The 21,878-nt window shown below is 47.1% G+C and overlaps 1 protein-coding gene across 7 annotated transcripts in view; it reads right to left on the bottom strand.

The window, feature by feature from the left end:
* LOC119456345 (protein Aster-B-like) overlaps positions 1-21,712 on the bottom strand; it is a 166,148-nt gene extending 144,436 nt beyond the window's left edge. For 2 of the 7 annotated variants that reach the window (XM_049669769.1, XM_049669776.1), the window contains exon 1: positions 21,319-21,712. In XM_049669769.1, coding sequence (XP_049525726.1) covers positions 21,319-21,443 — 125 coding nt within the window. In that variant the 5' untranslated portion in view covers positions 21,444-21,712. The remainder of the gene's footprint in view (positions 1-21,318) is intronic. The other 5 variants (XM_049669768.1, XM_049669775.1, XM_049669767.1 and 2 more) reach the window with 3 other exon arrangements.
* Positions 21,713-21,878: the final 166 nt, after the last annotated feature.

Here is a 21,878-nt window from a genome sequence, read left to right as displayed (position 1 = left end):
TGCAAGCTGCCCGTAAACACTGCTGTGTCTTCGGATGGCAAAGTAAACAAGATGCGTTGATAGCGCGTTATTAAGGAGTCACTAGTGCAGACTGCAAGGTCTGCACCGAAGAGGTTACCGACATTCCGTCTCATCGCAGTATACTGTCAACGTTACGGATGACGTAATGCGAGGAGACGTCAGGCAACACGAAGAGCCGAATGCACCAAGCTGTTCTAATAGCATATTTGACTGCCCCACGTCTTCGCTGTGGTATACCGCTGGCTAACTGATTGGCCGGCACCTTGGCGCCGGCAGATTCAGACCTTTCTAATGATAGAATATTTTTTTTTTTAGAATTCGGCTCCTGTCAATACAGACCCGACTATCAGTAGCTCCAGTGGCGCGGCCTTAGTAAGAAGAGGAAGGCCGCCACGATAGCACATTCACAGCCATTTCGACGCGCGAATGCACATGATTATAGCCGTGAGGTGGAAATCCCAGCTAGCGTAGCGCGGCCGAACGCTTTGTGGGGTCTATACAGAGGCGAACTCAGAAAAGAGTTCACATGCTAATTCGTAAGAAGAGAATTTGGCTATAATGGAGGCAATCTTCGTATAGTGTCAGGTGTTTCTATAATGACATATTTTGTATTGGTACATTTTGTATATTGTTAGCAAATCCGGCCATTAAGTGACGCACAGTTCGTATATGTGCTAGCGAAAAGCTATGCGAGTGGGCCGAATTCAGAAAGCTTTTCGTTCGCAAGCACTGTTTGACAATGGCCAGCTGCCTTCGCCAACGATATGCTGACACCCACGACGCCCGTTCTTACGAAGCGGCGTTATCGTTAGAGAGACACTTAGAATGGCGAGATACTCTATCATTGTCTGCTCTGCGTCGCACAACATCTTCAGTCGTGGTGTGGCGTTGGCGTAATAAAGCACTTTGCGAACGTGAGCCCTGAATTGCAGGCGCCACGCTGTCAGCTATATAGTCGGCGTACCGTGTGGACGCTTGAGAGATAGCTCACAGTGTCCCGCGTGATAATATGTTACCTTTGCGATGGCTGACTTCTGCCAAGGCAAGTCGAGGCACGCCCCTATACTACCCTTCACACAATACGAGATGCGCTCTGATAGAGCGCCTTGTAATGCAATCACTGTAGGCAAACGAGGAAGTGTGACCTCATGACATGTGTATCGTGGAGCGAGAGCGGTCGTTCTACCAGCACAAAGGATCTGTTCCAATTCGCTTAAACATTTTGCATGAAGCATATACAGCGGTTGCGCTTGGACGAACTGCTCTTCAGCAGCCTCTAGACCACTATTAGCATATGAATTAAACGGATGGCATTTCAAAACAATCCCGAATGAGCCGGCGCGTACGCCATGTCCAAGAATTGCCTAAAACTAGTTGAAGATATTGTCCTGGGAACCTCATAAAAAATCCGACTCATCTGAATTAAAAATGCACTTTGCACATTATCATACCTGAAGGTGGTTATACTTGCAAAATCATCGAAGAGGCCAAAGTCCGGCTGCCATTAACCGATTGCAACAGTACCTTGCCTTAAGAAAATGTGGTGATAGCATCCCTGCAGTCTCCTCCTCCAACCACCCACCCACACCCCCTTTCCACTTGGAGTTGCGAGGGGGGGGGGGGGGGGCTACTTTTCCATGTTTGAATCTATTTACTTAATCGTCAGATGTTTTCAATGCACCTTTAGTAGAAAAAAATCCAGCGATCATGTCGTCCCTACTTTTTCTTGTCTGTCCTTTCTTGCACAGTGACTTATGAATATGTCCCAACTGACTAACGTTAAGAGACAGGAAGAGAGCGATGTGGATCAGAGAACAAACGGGGATAGCCGATATTCTAGTTGACATTAAGCGGAAGAAATGGAGCTGGGCAGGCCATGTAAAGCGTAGGATGGATAACCGGTGGACCATTAGGGTTACAGAATGGATACCAAGAGAAGGGAAGCGCAGTCGAGGTCGGCAGAAAACCAGGTGGGGTGATGAAGTTAGGAAATTTGCAGGCGCAAGTTGGAATACGCTAGCGCAAGACAGGGATAATTGGAGATCGCAGGGAGAGGCCTTCGTCCTGCAGTAGACATAAATATAGGCTGATGATGATGATGATGTACCAGCTGGCCCAGTACTCCATTCATGGTGCACTAACGGTTTTACATTCCGCCCCATCGGAATGCTGCCGCTGCGACGGGGTATCGAACAAGCGACATTGTGTTCTATATAGCAGGAGAGCGCCATAGTCACTGATTCACTGCGGCGGATGAGAAGACGCAAATAATCTTGCGACGAGCGGCCGCACGGTATTAGAAGCAACCTGGCCAAAAACAACAAGCCCATATCTACTTTATAATACGCGAACCAGGCACCACGGTCTCGAGGCTGTTGCTGCTGCTGCTGCTTATTGAGAGGGAGTTTACTATAAACGCGGAAACGGAACACTTTTTGCGGCACACAGTATCGCGGGGCGGTGGCGGCGTCAGAGAAAGGCCGAGGCGGAGGGACGAAGGCCACACGCTGGCGCAATCTGAAGGTCTCCGACGATCATTGAGAGCACGAGAGAATTTATGTCACAAGGAAACGCAGATAAGTTGGCTTTAGGCGGTTTGCTTCGTCTTTTCCTTTGCGCAGGCGCAGAAAAGAGAGAGAGAGAGAAAGGGTTACTATGGGCGGCAATGAGAAGGCAGAGCAGATGACGCCTACGCACACGGAAATACGACGCCGACGGATCCGCTCTCAGGGCCGCCAGCCGCGAGATCTGTGTCGCGGGAAGGGCAGATATACTCCTGGAAGTCGACCGCGCCGCGAACCATTGTTCGCTCCGCTTTCGCGACGAGCGTCAAGTATGGCTCTCGGTTTTGGTTAGTACTTTCGTGACAGCTAGACCATTTTTTTCCTGTAATTGTAGAAATGCGTTTCCGCACAATGCACTTGTCACCAACTATAGTACAATGGCAGCAGGGGTCACCGTTCAAAGAAAGAAGTGCGAAGCCTGCGAGCTAGAGTGGCTTGCAGTCACACTTGATCTGATCGCGGAAGCCGCTTCAACATACTGCCTGTCGTAAAGCACACTGTACCTCTGCATAACTGCGCAAATAGCATCGAGGTAATATGCCAACGGCCTAATTGTTATACTGACTAGTAGTAAGACAACTGATTTGGCAATTAGTAAAACAGTCTATAGTCACTCAGCACCGCCACACTTGTTGCAATATTTACAGGCAGGACGCCGCACACGAAAACAAGAACGCCTAGAAAATGCACGGTGTGTTGCGAAAGACGCTGGAATTGGAGGCTCCTGATTATTTTGACTATGTGGTGTTCTTCAACGCGCACCCAAAGCACCGCACACGGAACGTTTTTGCATTTCGAGCCTACGAGAATGTGGCCACCACGGCAGGGGATCGAACGCGCGACCTCATGCTGAGCAGCATATCGCCATCGCCATTGAGCCATCACGACAAGAGCTGGTGTTCTGTAACGTGAATCTAAATCAAAATGTACGCGAATCTAAACGTGCAGTATACGTCACCGCGGTGGCTATTTATACACAGTGACCCTGTACGTGCTCTGTACACCTTATCTACAGGGACGCCCAGTGGACGCTGTATAACGTAAGACTCTCCACACAGAGGCGACCGAGGCGAGTGTATTAACCTCGCGCGCCCTCTTCGGCGTTATACCGATGTCCGCGCAGCTATAGCGCTCGGGCGGCTGGTTGGCTCCCTTGACCCGTCCCAGTTCCGAGCGTCGCTCAACTTTCTCCCTTGCTCGCAGTGGAACCCGTTATCGCACATACTTTGCGATGACTGCGGCTCCGCCGCGTTCCCCGGCTCGCGCACTTGTGGACAAAGAGAACTGCGGCTCGCCAGAACGGTGCGATTAGACTGACTGGCCTCCTTTCGTCGCGTCTGGAGCGCCCGCGTCGCCGTCTTTCTTCGCCTTCTCTTTCTCTTCGTGCTGTCCTTGAGTCGTCTCTCCTTTGGCTTATTGTTGCGTCAGAACCTCTTCCCCGCCCCCACCTGACACGCCCTCCTTGCGCTAATGTACGTAAGCCGCGTGCTCTGCGGGGAGCGGGCAGATTTTGTGTGTTCAGACCGTGACGGAAGAACGTGCAGAATGCGTTGTCTGTGGTCCGAGAAGTGGGGGCTTCAGCTGGCCAGCCGGTTTCGAGTGCAAGAACGTTTCGGGCGCTGACGCCCGCATCTTTGAATGTGGCAGTGTCCGCGGCGGTGACGCGACGTACGCGACCTCTTTGACGAAGGGAGCTGAACTGGTTCAGCTGCAGTGTACGGATTTCGAGCGGTGGGAACGGAGCGTAGGGGGCACGGGTTAACATCGTTCTGGCATCGACCCTCGGACTGTCCGGTGCGCTCAGCGAGTCTCCTCCGGTAGCCGGCGGCTGCCGGAGTGTGTTGCGCACGATTTTCGGCTTTGCCTTTGTGATGGCGTCGCCATCACAAAGGCAAAGCCTCTGCCACTGCCACAGTGGCAGAGGCTACAGGGCTGCCACTCGTTGCTTTTTCGCTTGCAGGCACGCACTCACGCAAGAGAGAGGCTACAAAGACCAGGAAGGGACAACGCCTTTCTCCGCTCAGCTGCTCTCCATGTGTTATAGAATTAAAAAAAAAAATAACGTGAAAAGATCGATGGGGAAGGCGGGAATGTCCTTGTGGAGGTATACTTATAGCTCACGTGCCAACTAAGCGCAAGACCAAGCGCGTTTTTATACGATATAGTGTGGAAGTGTCGAAGCTCCTGTAAGAGATCTATGGCTGGCCCCCTTAGAATGAAATTTGCGATCACGAACTCGTTACATGACCACGATTATACGCGTATACTGCCGCTACCGTTCGACAGACTTCATACGATTGACCATTGTCCAAGCTAACGGCAGCAAGTTGTTCAACGAAAAAAAAAAAGAAAAATGGCGCAAGATAGGATAGCTGGGATATACGATATTTATAGTAGCTCAAAACACAAAAACGAAATTACCCACAGTGACTGCTGATTGTTTAAGTTTTCGGCTTTCTTCTATAAATAGCTTTCAGCGCTTAAACAGCTTTCTTCTATTTCTTGCTTTGCATTACGGAGATGATCACTATGTGCCAAAAGACGCACGCCGAAGGGTGTTTGGAAAGCCTGGCCCCGAAATTAAGGATCGTATCGCCAGAATGCCCAGTGCCAAGTTTTCCACGGAACTCCACAAGTGAAACGACACTTCTTCATTCCGCCGAACTGGTTTATCACACGCACAAGTTTTACGCTGGCCACCGCAGTATCATAGCCGTCTCAATGCGACAGATAAACAAGAGATAACGTCCTGCAGGGAGACTTCATGTGAGGCGGGGCACTTACGAAACAAAGTTGGCCACGCGCCTGGATCAGCCGCCGGTTTCATAAGAAGGAGCAAAGACAAAAGGCGCGCAGCCTTAGAAGGAAGTTGGTGTCAGCGAATGCACAGCGGGCAAGAAACAAATGTTTCCGAGGGCGCACGATCGAGTCTCGCACGTATTTTCCTCTCCGCTGATGGACAAGACACAGCGGACACGGGAAATGCGTCGCAGCTTGAGCGACACGTGCAGAGTGCCTATATTTATACGCATACATATATTACGGTGTTCGTGTTGCCCACAGACCGGCCGCTATTTCGGATTACCCATTCGTATAATTATATTCCCAGCCTACACCGAGAGGCGCCGCTGAGGCGCTGAAGCTGCTTGCTGTTTTAGCGCAATATATAGCGTTAAGGGACCCGTGTCGCAGAAAATCCGGTGTCGGCGTCGTTGTCCGCAAGCGAAAACTTCCGTATATATTTAGGTATATGTAGATGCCACGCCATTCTATGACTAAAGTTGCTCATACCCTGTCTTACATTCTTGACAAAGTTATTCCACGGAATTTTGAGAATGACAGCCCACAAACAAATGTCATGAAACAAAACACCGACGGCGCATGCCTTTTATGTTAAATCTTCTCAGACAAATATTAAGAGTGCGAAACAATAACAGAAACCTGAAAATGATGTATTTTTGGGGGCTGTGAACTACCTCCGGGATCGCCCCACGCAAGAGGCCGTGTTTTTACCAGAAAGCTCGCCTTCGTGCATAGCATTCGCCGCAAGCGTCTCCCGGTAAACATTGCGGTTACATAAGCTACAGTTACCGGGAAGCGTGAGAAGCAGTCAGGGATATCTTTGAATGCTATCGCGTTCCTCTCTCTTAAAGGCGAAGCTTAAGCGTCCTCCAAGTTATTGCTTGCTTCAATATCTGAGAGGCGTGAAAGAATTACATAGCTCGTTGATCTGTCTCTATACCCTATATATACCATCACGCCAACGGTAACACCCCTACGACAGAACATCGCAGGAAACGCGATGGCCTCTCTTCGAAACACAACACATAATACATGGCGTGCGTTGGCCGTAAAGTTACAGAAAGCATACAGCAGGCAGGTAACAACATAATATATTAAGCTCAGCTAGTTAACAGTCTCTGTCTTACGTAACACGCTGCCAATACGCGAACATTATCAGTGCGGATAACGGCAACAAAACACAGAATACATGTGACAAGCAGCCGTCTGTGCTATCATTGTGTGTCCGTTTACATTATCTGCTCTGGTAATGCGTCGCAAAACGTCACACTTATCTTGTGCTTCGTTAGTGCTGTGTGCGCTGGCTGCGTGTTACATATATAGGTTAACCAAACAACCGATTCGCTTCAGTCCTCTATCAACAATACCGGCGTCCTTTCCAGGCATGACCTAATTCTGCCCAAAGCTAATTTTTAACGCATTTATTTCCTGTTCATCAGCATTAGAACTATACAGTCGCAGAAAAGGTAAAAAAAAAAAAAAACACTTTCTTAGTAATTTTCATTGTGAACCCAACGCCATAACTCAGGCACATGCAGGGAAACAAAATCGACTATTTCGGATTCGCTGTTCTTGGTAAACGCTTAGTCCTTTGAACAATTAGCCTGTAGTAAATCACTACTTTTAACATCAACTACACAGCTGAACACGCTATACGGGAAGACGTATGCACTCGCCCCGCTGGCAACCGTCCAAACTTCAATACTTCAAGCTCTATTTAGACACCTTGCACAAACTAGGCGATCTCCTATCTTGATTACTTTCCTTAGTATACTTACAATTCTCAGTCGCAATATTGGTGTGCATTGTTGCAGACGCAGTGCCTAAATTAGATGCGTACTGCAAGGAAATACTATAACTACGCGGCTAAACCAAGGTATTTGGGGCCATTAGTGAACAGCTCGCAGGACACAAAAGAAAGAAAGAAAGAAAGAAAGAAAGAAAGAAAGAAAGAAAGAAAGAAAGAAAGAAAGAAAGAAAGAAAGAAAGAAAGAAAGAAAGCACATTAAGCCCCTTTATAAAGCTTTCGTCAATAGCACACTCTGGAGTAAAGGCTCTCAACGGAGTAAGAGCTAAAACCTCAGCCGAAATCTAAGGCAACAGTGAACGATGTCAACTTGCCATCATTATACTATTATTAGAATTTCATTCCTGTGTTTCGCCTCTTCAAGCAGCAATGATTGCAACGATCGATCAGTAGTTGCACCCACGTGAGCAGCATTAGCGATAGTTCTTTTATTCTTCGTTCCCACTGATTCAGCAGCGATCAAGCAACCCGATCACTGCCGATCTGTTTTTTTTTTTTTTTTTTTTTTTTTTAGGTCAGTATACGCATACAGCATGGCTTCGTATACACGCGCGACCGCGCAGTAACAGTGTCAGCTGCAGTGCACATGCAGTTGCGGCGCACGACAACGGAGCCGCGCCGAGCGCGTGCCCGGTTTCCTCTTATTATACCGGCGCAGGAAACACGTATTGTCGGACTCATGACTATATACACCTGGTGTCCCCCCGTCCGTGTCACGGGGTGCACGCCCCGCTGTCACTGCACGCATCCTCGTATGCTGTGCACCCCCAGAATCAGTCGAGATCTAGCGATTGCAGGTCCTCAGTCACACCTTGAGAGGTTGAGACAATGCAACTTTATAGCGCTTTAATTAAGGACGCGCCAAGAGGAAGAAAAGAGTGTCTTCTCTGCCTTCTTCTCAGCCGTGCTTATCCTTTATGTCCTTATCAGCGCCTTTAGTCGTAGCATTTTCTCGTGCATGCAGTTCAGTATCACCAAATGCCCGCAGTGCTGCGAGGCGAATACTGAGGCTGCTTCCCCAGGGCCTTTTTTTTTTTTAAACCACCATCATTACTTTTGTTTCGTTGTTGCAATCAATCAATCAATCAATCAATCAATCAATCAATCAAACTTGTACATGTAGCGAGGACTTTCAGCATGGCGTGTTCATGTAGCCCACGGACTCATTCTTCATCATCATCATCAGCTACATTTATGTCCACTGCAGGACCAAGAACTCTTGCAGGGAGCTCCCTGTGATCTATCTCCAATTACGCCTGTATTGCGCTAGCTGATTCCAACTTGCGCCTGCAAATTTCCTAACGTCATCAACCGACCTAGTTTTCTGCCGTCCTCGAGTGCGCTTCCCTTCTGCTGGTATCCATTCTGTAACTCTAATGGTGCACCGGTTATCCATCGTATACGCATTACATGGCCTGCCCAGCTCCATTTTCCCCTCTTGATGTCAACTAGAATATCGGCTATCACCGTTTGCTATCTGATCCACACCGTTCTCTTCCTGTCTCTTAACGTTAGGCCTAACATTTTTCGTTACACCGCTCGTTGTGCGGTCCTAAACTTGTTCTCGAGCTTCTTTGTTAACCTCCAAGTTTCTGCCCCGTATGGTAGAGCACCGGTAGAAAGCAATGATTGTACACTTTTCAATGACAGTGGTAAGCTCTAAGTCAGGATTTGGTAATGCCTACCGTATGCACTATAACCCAATTTTATTCTTCTGTAAATTTCCTTCTCATGATCAGGATCCCCTGTGAGTAATTGACATAGATAAACATACTCCTTTACAGACTCTAGAGGCTGACTGGTGATCCTGAACTTCTCGTTCCCTTGCCAGGCAATTGAACATTATCTTCGTCTTCTACATATTGACCTTCAACCCCACTCCTAGACTTTCTCGGTTAAGGTCCTCAATCATTTGTTGTAATCCATCCCCATTGTTGCCGAACAGGACAATGTCATCATGCAAACCGATTCATTCTTATACTCCACGCAAATTTCCTTCTTTATCTTTGTCAAGCTGACTCACCTATACAGTAACCGTGACTGCGGTGGACCACACGGAAACCGAACGGTATAGGGCTTACAATGCTCGCACGGCTCCCGAAGTCCGCGACCTTTCCGGTTCAATGAACCCCGTTCGCGTATACAGTCTGCTGCGCGGCCCGACGCACCGAGCCGCATGCATGCACGCTCCGCGGCGCGCGACAAACGGCGACAATCGGGAGCATCGTCGCTTCGCAGTGTGTGTATACACGCCACTGACTGATGCTATTCCGAGCAACCGCGTTGCCCAGGTGCCACACATATAGCTGGCACGAGCGAAGCTCTCGCACGCTTACATCCCATCTGAAATGCGCCCCCCCCCCCGCTAGGGCGTATCCGCATAGCCCACGATGATGCAAAGCCCACTCGGGGCTTTGCTGCTGCGACTTGGCACCGGCTTGTCTTTCAATTCACAAATGCGCTGTCTGCGACATTATGCAAATCGACAGCGTCTGCTGGGGCCTAGTTAATCACATTACGATAGGGAATCGCTGCACTTATTACTATACTTGTCGCTGGGCTAGCTGGTTCATTCATACTTTCTTTGTGGCGTAAAACCGCACGCCACTATTATTTTGCAGCGCTTGCGGGCATAACTCACCGACAACTTTCTGTGGTAATGAAGGGAAAGCTACGGCGGTGGAGCTTCTGCACATGTGTCACCACGCCAAGTAACGTAAAAGCCGGAATATAGGTGGAACCGGAGTATAGATCGACCAACCACCCCAAGTTTAATTCTTAAAAAAAGAATTAAAAAAAATTAAAAAAAAAACCAGTATATGAGACGGGGTTCGACTTTTTTGCCGCGGTTTGTTGAAGAAAAAAAAAGTTAGACCTATATTCCGGTTTTTACGGTATTCCGGCAGCGTCTGACAGCTCTTTTGGTTTGTTGGAGCCGATACTGAACCGGCGCAGCTTCATTTTGCGGCTGTTTCGCATTTGCTCTGACGCGGAAGAGAAAAGCGGAAAAATTAGTCAGATTTAACACTCAGTGGTGTGCTTTGCTTGATTTTGCTGTTGTACATAAGGTTTCTATCTTTTTCTATTCCAAAGCTTAAACTAACACGGAAGAGAATGAGGGACTACTATATATTTTCAGGGGCGCTCTCACATGTGCGCGCTTTGCCTTCACTGTTACGGAAAATTTTAATGCTAGCGTATTAAAAACCACGCACGCGTTAGCGCGACGGTTAATGGAGGCATAGTACATCAAAAAGCAACGAGACATTTGTAATAGCGATGCGTCTGCGACCCTGCGCAGCGTGAGCACAAATTATTTGAATCTGTTGGGATAAGCGTGCATTCTGGCAATTTGATTTCCTCTGGTATCCGTTTGTCATCGCGGTGCGCAATGGTTCCCGCACGTTGGCACCTTCCTTGAAAAAGTGAGCTGTTCGCTCCAAATAAACTTAGTTGCGAGTGGCGTACTTCGCTCCTATAGCTTTCCTCTGTTTCATATTTCACTTTTGTATCGTTCACACCTTTTTTGAACACACACACACACACACACACACACACACACACACACACACACACACACACACACACACACACACACACACACACACACACACACACACACACACACACACACACACACACACACACACACACACACACACACACACACACACACACACACACACACACACACACACACACACACACACACACACACACACACACACACAAAAAAAGAAAAAAAATGGTGCACCGCATTTTTTATGAAACGAAATACTCAACCTAGCAGGTTTTAAATTTTCCTGCGCTAATGCGTATTATTCTGTAGTGGTCCCACCTTCGGGTGGTTGTACGTTCGTGCCCTTGCAATACGTATACGCTCTAGAAACACGGGTAGGGTACCTTTGAAATAAATCAGTGACGTCACAATGACGTGCTACGCTGCGTCTACAGAAAGATTTCAGGCAACACATAATCAACGACATGTAGCATCAATAGTGCGACAGAAACAAATAGAAAGGCATGAAAAGGAAGCGACTGAAGCGAGAGTGCCTGAAAGGCCTGTTTTCTACACAGCGTGAAGCTAAACGCGAACGCGGAACAACTGCTGCAGGAAACGTGCCTGCGGTGTCGATTTATACCGTCGACGAGTGTCGTCTGCTGTTACACAGCATTTGCAGCTACATCCATAGCAGTGCCGTTTGAAATATTATGAGAAACCACCGTTACAAAGTTGCCATCACAATGCACGTCTGATCGGTTTAAGCAGCCAACGACATGAAACCTGGATAAAGGGTCTCTGTCCATCTGACTAAAGGTCACACACAAATGGTCCTATAGTATATGAGTAGCCAAACAAATTACATAAGTCGACACAAATAATTGCATGAGTGGAACTCGAAATAATTTCTCGCTTAATGGATGAAGAGGCTGAAACTGAGCTGGTTGGTTTTGACACCTGGTTTACTTAACCACATACTATAGCCTGTGTGCATGCGTCCCACATAATATGTTCCATGACAGCCAAACATTTGCAAGAGTACTGCTATTAACTGTGTATTATAATTACAATCCCTTGATGGGCACTCTGAAGGACAGTGCGCTGAGTTGCTTTTGAAGGCATTTTTTTACACAAATCAACACCATAACAAGATCAAATTATTTCATTAGCTGGCTAACATCAGTCAAGGAAGGTTTTGTACATAAACTTTCTACTTGTTGAAATGCTAGCTTTTACGTCACCCGTGGTTTTTTGTGACGTACAGTAAGCTACAAAGTAAACAGCAACGCAGCTAATGGTTCGAACGCGAATTTAAAGTGAACAAAAATTAGCTTACATGCCGCCAAATATGAGTGATGTTCCGATGATGACGATGATGTACTGATGTATTGGTGTACGATGGTGCATGTGTATTTCCCTTAATTATTGCACGCACGACAATATTTGATTAAGACACATTGACAGTCACATATATCAAATACAATATTCTAGTTTGACATTTCCAGTTCGTTTTTTTTTTTTTTTTTCCAGTGAGTGTCTTACCTACGTGATAAAGTTTAGCTTAATCCAGTAACAAGATATTCGTTTTAAAGAGACAATTGAGGTTGTAAACAGCGAGGCCTGTAAAACGGATTTTTGTGAACACCGGCAACCTTGGCGTTGTTATTTTAGTCCCAAAGCACACCCCTTCGGAGCAACGACACAGCTGCTCTTGGCGCATAGCTACAGACGCGTCAAAAGGCATGACGACGTTTTGCGGGATCAGTCTTCAGCACAAATGGCCCTGTACACGCTTATAAAGCTTAGCGTTAGCGCAAACTTTCAACGGAAACGACTCGGCACAAAATGAAATGCGAAGATATTCACCAGGAGAGACCCTAGGAAACGTCCACCTTCTATAAGCGTTGGCATTCAAAGAGGATGGAAGAATTAAATGGTCAACAGTAGAGATAAGTAAGAGACGTTTACCGCATTGGTGGAAAAAAAAAAAAAGACAGGGAAGAGATCGATAAAGCCGGAGTCGTTGCCAGCGTAGGCAACGGTAAAATTTAGAGATAGAGGTTTTAACGACGAAAGTAAAGGTCGAGATCAGATAAGCAACACGCTAGACGGCAACAGACGTAGTAAAACCTGATTAGATCAGACAGGCTAGGTGGCTATGTGTCGCCGGTCCGTTTCAAAAGTGATGCCAATAAACATCCCCATCATCATAATCATCATCATCATTCCCAGTTCGCACCAGTAACATTCCGATCAGTGCAGCTGTAGATGTATGCACTCATCAATGTAGCAGAACATGCGAGCAGTCCATCCCCATATTGTTTCTTGTGACCAAATAGCTTTAGGAACAGCCCGTCCAAGTGGATCAATCAGCATACCCAAAGATTAGCATAAGCGACACTGCTCTTACTTGTCTTGGGTTCTTTATAGAAGTGGGCGATTACCAACTTTTTTTTTTTCAAATACGAACCGAACTTACGAATAGTAATTATCAAATATCGAATCGAATATCGAATATTCAAACGAGGGCGCATATTTTTACAATGCACGAATATGTATTACGGTATAACTAGGCACCACGCCTGTAGTGACTAGGGCAAAAAAGGACAGCTATCTATCAGGAACTAAGGATCATTTTTGAATACAACAGCAGTGACTGACATAAAAAAAAAAATGCACGAATAGCTGCACAACAATTTTAGAGCCTGATTGCAAGCAAGCTTTTTCAATAAAAAATGGTGCTAAAGCTACTAAAGGACTTGTACGTCGTACACACGCGTAAAAGGGCCCGTTGCGAGGAAAACATCGTAAGTTGTAGCATAAAAGATAAACTGCTACATAACTATACTTACAACAGAGAAAATGACAAACCACAAGAAAAGGTCACAAGCTGTAATGTAGGCTTCCGCCACGAAACCGTAAACAAAGCTTGCATTAAGCATGCTGCTTCGGCATTGCTTCAAAAACTTTTGTCGTTGTGCCGCTTCTAATAATTTGCGACACTTTGTTTAGCAGACGGAGAAGAGTAACCAGACAACATTCGGTTGTTTCGAAATATTTGGTTAGTTACGAACATTCGATAATACCGAATAGTACTTTTTCGAATACGAACACAAATAGTTAGTGCTCAGTATTCGATTTGCAATCGAAACTTCGAATATTCACCCGCCCCTATAGTTCCACAGATATGGAGGGTGGTAGGAGTAAACGCTTACTTTGGGTACGGTGTTTGTAATCTCTCTGATACCACGTATCTGAACCGCTCAAACACGCTTTGAGAGGAAGGAGGTTGAAAGACGACAAAGACGCGACAGAAGCGACGCATGTCATTTTTAACCGCAGTCCTCCACAATGAGGTCTGAGTGCTGGCGCACAGAGAAAGAAAAAGAAACATTTAAAAAAAAAAGTTATGGGATACAAAACACTTGATGAAAAATAAAAACAATAGACAACTGTAAGCAGCCACATAATAAGCAACAATACAGCAATAACACAATAACAACAATACAGCAATAACACACATTTGCTGGACAGAGTACATATACGGAAGGAAAGAGAAACTGTGTGAAGACAGGAGAGAAGCGCAGCTAGAAAGAAGGCTCATGAGAAAGTGCGAAGCTCGGAACAAAAAGAAGACATCCGGTTTTTTTTTTTTTTTTAAGATATCAAGATGGAGAAAATGGCAGTTATGCAGACTTTGCATTCTGTGGAGGGGCTGAAAGAGACAGGAACGTGGAAGGGTCTACGTCCCCTGGTAGTCTTCTGCGGAACCCGCAGTGAAACAGAAGCTAGTATATCCGTACATGTAATAATTGCAAGAATGATTTTCTATAAAAAGAGGACGTCGGTATACGACTACGTCTGCAGCTAAGTGACTTCCGTCACTTAGCTGCAGACGTTATCCAAACTTTAAGATGTTGTTGGTGCGCGAGGTCCGAAAACAAAGTTTCTATATACTCATGAACTTTTTCTGTACACGCTCAATCAGTATATGCTATTTGAGTTATTTATAATACTAATAATATGATATAAAGCAATACTTTCTACCGAGGAGCGAGGGTCACCTCCCTGTCACGGACAACATAACGGTCTCTATCTATAAGGGGGACCGGACACAAGAATTCGGCTGCTGACGAGAATACAAAAAGGACGTCAGACCAATTATTACACAAACCGGAAAAAATTGCAAATCAGACGACCCTGTCGAACCACACACATCAGCTTGACAAGCAGGAGCGCTAACTAGAAGACGACGAAGAAAAGAAGCGCTTGTGTTGTCATCCGGTTTTCTTCCCCCTCATCTAGTTAGCGCCGCTGCTTGCCAAATATGAATTTCCACCAACTCGCCCAAGTTTTCCTACTATCACACACATCAGAGAAAGTGATCGACAAACCGGAACGCACACGACATTCCCTCCCGACCACACAGTGACGGAACTATGCGCTGGCTAGCTTCGGTGATCCGATGGCCACCACACCAGCAACTTATTGCATTTCTCTACGTTGCCTGCGTGCGTGCGTGTGTGTCTGTGTGTGTGAGAGAGATATATGTATACGACACTTCCAATGACAAAGCTCGTTAACACCGTGCAGTAATGCGTCAGATAAGAAGGCCGGCGCACACCAGAAATCACTGCCGAGCTTACGGCTGCGAAACATGATCAGAATGTGTAATATCATATGCACAGGCAATACAAATTAAAAAAAAAGAAAAAAAAAAACATGCCAAGCCGGCAATGACCCTTCGCGCTGGCTATATACAGACGATACCACCGGCTCCACAGAATACTATAGAGGTCTGTGTGGCGTCCCGAACCTGCACAAAAGGAAAGGAAAGCGAACCTTTGCGCACAGAAGTGCAGACTCGCACTTTCTCAAGCACGTCACGTTTGTCAAACCTGATTCAGCCACTGCTGCCGTGGTGTAGCAGGTGGCCCGCGTCTAGTTCGTCCGCCACGGTTGAGCGGGTCGGATGCTTTCTCGTCCTCAGAGCGCTGCGGTGGCTTCCGAGCGCCAGCCGTTGCGTCACAACTGCATGCTTCTGAACTACCTTGCCGGAAACATTAGAGACGGCGCAGCCGCCGGCCTTGCTACGAGCTTTATTTCTTTTCTTCGTTAAATAGCCCTTAAAAAACGCACTAGACAATAGGAGTCACGGTTGACGTAATGCGCCATGAAACACCGCTGCACCTGCGGAGTCTTGCGGTTGCGCCTTTGCGACGGTTTCTCGAACGGAAGGTCCTAACTTCACTTCGTTTAACTGGGGTTTGTGCTACCCTGTACTGGTCTTTCAGGCTTGTTTTGCGTGCTTATAGCACCCCCCACACATACACAGAGAGAGAGAGAGAGAGAGAGAGAGCAAAGGCAGGGAGGTGAACCAACACCACTTTGTTTTAGGTGGTGTCCATATTGTTAACCATCAGTGTCCCTGTGCTTCCAGTTTGCGATTGATTCGCCCTCGCGCTGAGATCTGCTAGCTTCCAGGTTAGCTCAGATGGTAGAAAGACCCCCCCGGAAAGGCGTTTGTTCCTGGTTCGACACCCGGACCAAGACGAAATCTTCCTCAACTGCGAAGCCTTCTTTCGGAGAAACCAATATGGGTGCACTTTCTAGCTCCCTACTACATTCGGGTGGATGAAAATATTTAAGAAAGAAAAGGTTGGTCCTAATTTTTTTCCCAGTAATAAGCAACTTCTTCCGCCAAATGAAACAAAATAGCATTTCCCATAAATACTTTAATGGTCCGAGTGAACATAGTTTTGTCCTGTAAGTGTCCCTTGAGCATCGTGACCTTGACGTGCAAGCAATGGCGTCCCTAGGTGCGGACACGGCGCCCTTCGCGCAGAATGTCACAACCATATATGTATAAGGGAAACTTTGCGTGCACTGTAAAATACGCGCAAAAAAAGAGCCAGCCTCGTTTGGGCTGGCGTAGGAATATGACCCTCAATAACTCGTGTTTTGGGGGCGGCCGCTGCTGTGTACACGTAAAGATAAGCGAGGCGCGACAAACAGCGGTCGCTGACGCTCCACCGAACATCGATCGGGCGTGAGCGCTCGCCCTGACATTTGCGGGTCTGGCCCTGTCAGCACAAAACCGGCGCTCGCCGTTATAACCATAGTTTGACGACGACGTCGCGGTGGTTAGGAATGTCGCTGAATTCTGTCTACGCACTGTAAGGTATGTTAGGGCTTCGAATTCAGAACACTGACTTTTGTAAAGGGCTGGCATTTCGCTACGAGGCAGTGTACAATGTACTGTGAGACGTTTTAAGTGCGGCGTTGTCTGAAAGAGCGAATGCGATGTTAAAGGAGCGCCGGTACATATTTTATAAGTTGTAGAGACTCTGCCACGTGTTTCGTGCACGTAAAATGATGACACTTAGCGAATAGGCACGTTTGGAAACATATGTCAGATATTTTATTCTTTATTATTTTTCCCCTTAAAACCCTCCGCGCCAACAGGCATTATACAGCATATTATACGCAGAATAAAACATGCCAGGCAAAATACGAATCAGACAGAATAAAACACATGAGCAGAGCTCCGGCTCACGATTTTCTCCGGTAACGAATTCCATTCCTTAACGGTTCTCGGAAAGAAAGAACATCTAAAAAGATCTGTCCTGGGGAGGTACTCCTGAATTCTGAAAGCGTGGTCTCCTCGGGCACCCATGTAATGAGGTGGGTGTAAGTATGACGGAGCCACAATTGCACTTTGGTATTATAAATTGTATAAGAACTTTTAAGCGAAGATGTTTACGGCGTTCGCCAAAAGGAGACCAGTCCTAGCGATTCCTTCATATTTGTTGCGCTATCGTATATCCGGCTGTACCGGTACGACCTCAATGTTGGTCTCGAAGTGCCGGAGCTGGCGTCATCGACATTATAGCAACGTCATGAGACAGGGCAAAATTTGATGACGTTGCGTATGTCGTTGCTCATAAACAAACAAGACTGCCGCGCGTGTTTTCTGGCTGCGCTCGCGTGCGGCAGCCGCAGCGATCGCAAGAACGTGGCGAGCCAGTGTTTCATGACGTCATAACGCATCCACCTCTTGGATACCGGAAACGATACTAGTTACCAGAAACAAGTGTAATTACAAGTTCTTTACGACGTCTTGACGCTTGCTAGCACCTCTTTATTAGTCTAGAGTATTTGGACTTTCATTTAATGACGAGGCGACAGGTCGAAAATGTCACGTCGGTATACACCTTTCAAATACTACACGTACTCTTTTGTTTTCGCTAGCACTCTTCGCATCTGCGAGCGATTACACTTTATCGCAATCTTTAACAATCGCTACGCTCCTATTCAGAAAGCACCCTCTGAAATCAATGCATAAAAAAAAAGGGAAAGCTAATCTCGCACCTGATGACGGTAAATCATCATGACTGCAGCCTACGGAATCAGTGCACTCTTGAATTAGCAGTCGAACTCGAAATACGATGGCGACGCCAGATCCTGCACCAGCTCCCCGTAACGTCAATTTTGACGGCATCTGCTAGGACCTATGCTTAATTGTTTATTAGTAAGGAAGGAGTACATTGCATTCTACAGGAAGCAAGGGCTCAATGTAGCATATGTTACGTCTCGATAATTTCATGCTCCCAAATGGCTCAAGTACGATAAAATAACTTGAAATCCGCGAACACACACCGCCCTACTGAAACAATGCCATGCCAAGCTAAACTGATTTGTTAGGGTTCTTTAGCGCCCCTTTAGGTTGTCTAATACCGACCTGCGCGTCGTGCACTGCACGTACACACGGTAATGTTATTCAGTTACCTCTCGTAATTCTGTAATTAGGCTGTAGTTTTAGCGATGTGGCGCAGTTATGTGCGGTTTTAAGTTTTAATGTTACGTTTGACTTTGAATTTTGCTCCATATGCATTGCAATTACCGAACGACAAATGCATTGATACACGCCCTCCTTCGTTTGTGGCAGCTGCAGCGGCTTTCACGCTAAAACTATAGAACGAACTGGTTCATCTAGTTTACCGAATTAGTTACTAGGTCGACGAGTAGACGTGGAACTACACTCCCCTCCTCCTTTTCACTAGTTATGCTGGGCAAACGCTCAACAAGCTTGTCAGGACAGTAGTCAATGGAGTAGAACATGTCGAACACGGATTTGCCGCACACACGGAGAATTCATTAGTTTTCCGCACCTCGACTGTACTCGTCATCGGGGACAGGGGACTTGCGAATATTGGAAATTTCGAATACACATCGAATAGTCACTGTTTTCGATACGTGTTCAAAGTTGTCGAATATCCGTCTCTGTTCCAACACCATAAGGTATAACAGTTGCTGCAGTATCTACCTGGAAATAAACCGATGCAAAAGCAGGGACACGCCTGAATCATTCTGCTACAGGAGAATCACGGTTGATACACACGCATCAGTTCTTTAGCGAACGCAGGGAGGAGAACTTTTGAACAATAAGCTTGCCTCACCTTAGGCAGACTACAAATTTGTTTTCTTGGTTTAGGCAAAGCAATTTACTATTTAGCCAATATCTCCATTTGGTTCCCTTAAAACGATGTGCGGCGCTGTATAGCATTTTCTTCGGTACAGTATACTACACCACTACGACACCGTTGACGTGCCGTTTCCTTGTTTTATTACTGTAATGGTCCACCACATACGACCACCTTTCAGTTTTTCCTTCTCAGTTGATCTGCCATCCAGTTAACGGCATGACGTATCGATAATGTTACATGCAAACCCCCCGCCTTTTTTTAAGCAAACGGACTCCATGCAACGACTGTATTTTACTTTATTTGGAAATTGGAAATATTCGTTACTCAATTCGATATTCGAAGGTCGTCTTTCTCGGATGTTCGCTCGTATTCGATTACAGGAAATAAAAGAGGGCGAGCCGTATATCCTATACTATGTATGGGAATAGGGGCCATGTTCCCTTCACCGGAAGAGTTTTGAATAGGAAGAAATTCATTATCAACAGTGATACTCAGCCTCACGCCTAAGCTTGCAGTGCGGCTATTCGTCAGGGTCCAGAAGATGCTCAGTCCGAGGGAAGTCAAGTATCATTCTATCTTGTACATCCGGCAAGCTGCAACGCGATTCCCACAGAAACCCGAGCCGCATGTAGCACGACATCTTTTGAGCGTCTTCGTTCGTTCCGAGCGGTTTTCCGTATAGCACACACGAGACCAAAGGGCAGAACCGCGTGACAGTTAGGTTTGCTTGGTAAAGTGAATCAGCCGACTCTCACTTTGACGCACACACAAGCGAAAAGGAGATCGATGGAGTTTTGGCTTCACATTTATTATTACGTTAAGACATTTGTTTTCTTTTACTGATTCCTTGCTTGCACCTATAACACTCCGTACCTTTCACCCTTTCCACACACTGTCCGATTCCTTTGTTCAAGCAAACACAATGCCCCACTTCTACGTATATCTCCGTGCGCAATGCATGAACGATTGATCTCCTTTTGTCAAGCTTTATCGCACTCTTTTGTATCGCAGTGAACGTCACACGAGGCTCGGTAGTCCTGCCTTTAAGGCGCCGAACAGCGCAGTTTGTAATGGCCAGCCGAGCTGTGTGACGCACAAAGTAGAAGGCCTTTATTTATTTATTTATTTTGCACACGATTACATGCTATTATATACCAGCATATTGGTTGAACTACTAAAACACGGCTGTGAAGGCAGATTCCTTAATGTAGCTTATGCAAAACTGCCTCGGATGTCCTTCGTCTATACGTGCGTCAAAGTGCTCTTTGATATTCAAGAGAGATTCCAAGGAGGCACCTGCAAAGACCTTGCTTGCAACGCCGAACTCCGCAACGTCTCCTTGATTAGTTTTTGTTTTTACGTCTATAAGTCAGTATTCTCCTATTTTTATCGAGGCAGAGATGCACGTGGAGTAGATTTCTACACTACAAAGCATGTATTCGACACTTTCTTAACGATAACTTAACACAGTCGGCAGGGGGTCAGCATATCTTTCGGCCTTTACGTATTGAGCAACACGTAGGCAAAGAAAATGCGACGGAGACGACGAGAACGGTTGAATTTCTAGGCAAGCATTGATCGAGCTTGCGCTCGCCGAAGCAATACGCATGCGAAAGCGCAACTGATATAGCACGTTCCTTTTTCATCATCGGGCCCACACCCGCACACGTATGTTTCAGGCAAATTCTCGCCGTAGCCGGGCCGCCAGAATTGAAAAACTAAGCTACCGATCCCATCCTCGAGCCGCTCTGCCGTGTTATCGCAGCAGCCTGTGATAGCGCTTCGAGTGCCTTCCGATCTGCCAGCCGAGACAACACGAAAAGCCTTCCTCCGAAGGAACGGCCCCAAAAGAAACCATCAGACTGTCAGAGACGTCTGTAAGCCAAGGCCGGCCGTGCCGTGCTCGACCGGTCAGCTGGCTGGACGGCCGGCCGGTCGAGCCGCGCACCACACGTCCTTGGCGTCGTCGCACCGTAACCGCCGCACGTGCGCCAGCGGCGTCTAGACACGCACACAGGTGCACACACGGTCCCCCAGCTGCTAACGCCGATCACCAGGGCTCGTTCACCCCGCGCGGACGCGGTCTGCGGCGCGGGCGTCTTCATACGTTCCCCCGACAATCCCAAAGCAACTCACATTTCCTGCGCTCCTCCGCTGGAGCTGGAGCTGCGCTTGAGAGAAGCCTGGCTACTGCTGCTGCTCTCCGATGACCGGTCGCCGCCGCCTCCTTGAGGAGCCATCAAGAGCTCGGCCGTGGACATCAGCACATGTTGCACGTCACACAGAGGCAGCTCGCACGATACGAAAACAAAACAGCTGCGGGACTGTAGCCGCGGTCCAGCAAGGGGTGCCCCAGCGAACCGATCTCTCGGCGGGATGCAAGCGTAGCGGTCCGAGCCGAGCCGATAGTACTCGAGCCGCGCAGCGAGCGAGAGCTCGAATGGCAAATACAATTTCCCTAGACCTAGGGAAGAAAAACTGTACTTGTTGTGCCGGTGTTGCGCGCACCGTCTGCTACGCCGCTTTTCGCTGTCTTTGCTTTCAGCAATACCATGCAATACACTGCTTTGTATGCGTTTACGTCGCTTGAAGCGCCACTATTGGCCACTTAAAGCGTTACCGAAAAAGACAAACGGTCTCGGAAAAGTGGCCATAAACACAGGAAAGAAGCAAGCTATGCAGTCGGTGCTTACGAA

Source organism: Dermacentor silvarum, chromosome 6, assembly GCF_013339745.2.
Source record: "Dermacentor silvarum isolate Dsil-2018 chromosome 6, BIME_Dsil_1.4, whole genome shotgun sequence".
Lineage (NCBI taxonomy): Eukaryota > Metazoa > Arthropoda > Arachnida > Ixodida > Ixodidae > Dermacentor > Dermacentor silvarum.
This window is presented reverse-complemented; position numbering and strand designations above follow the sequence as displayed.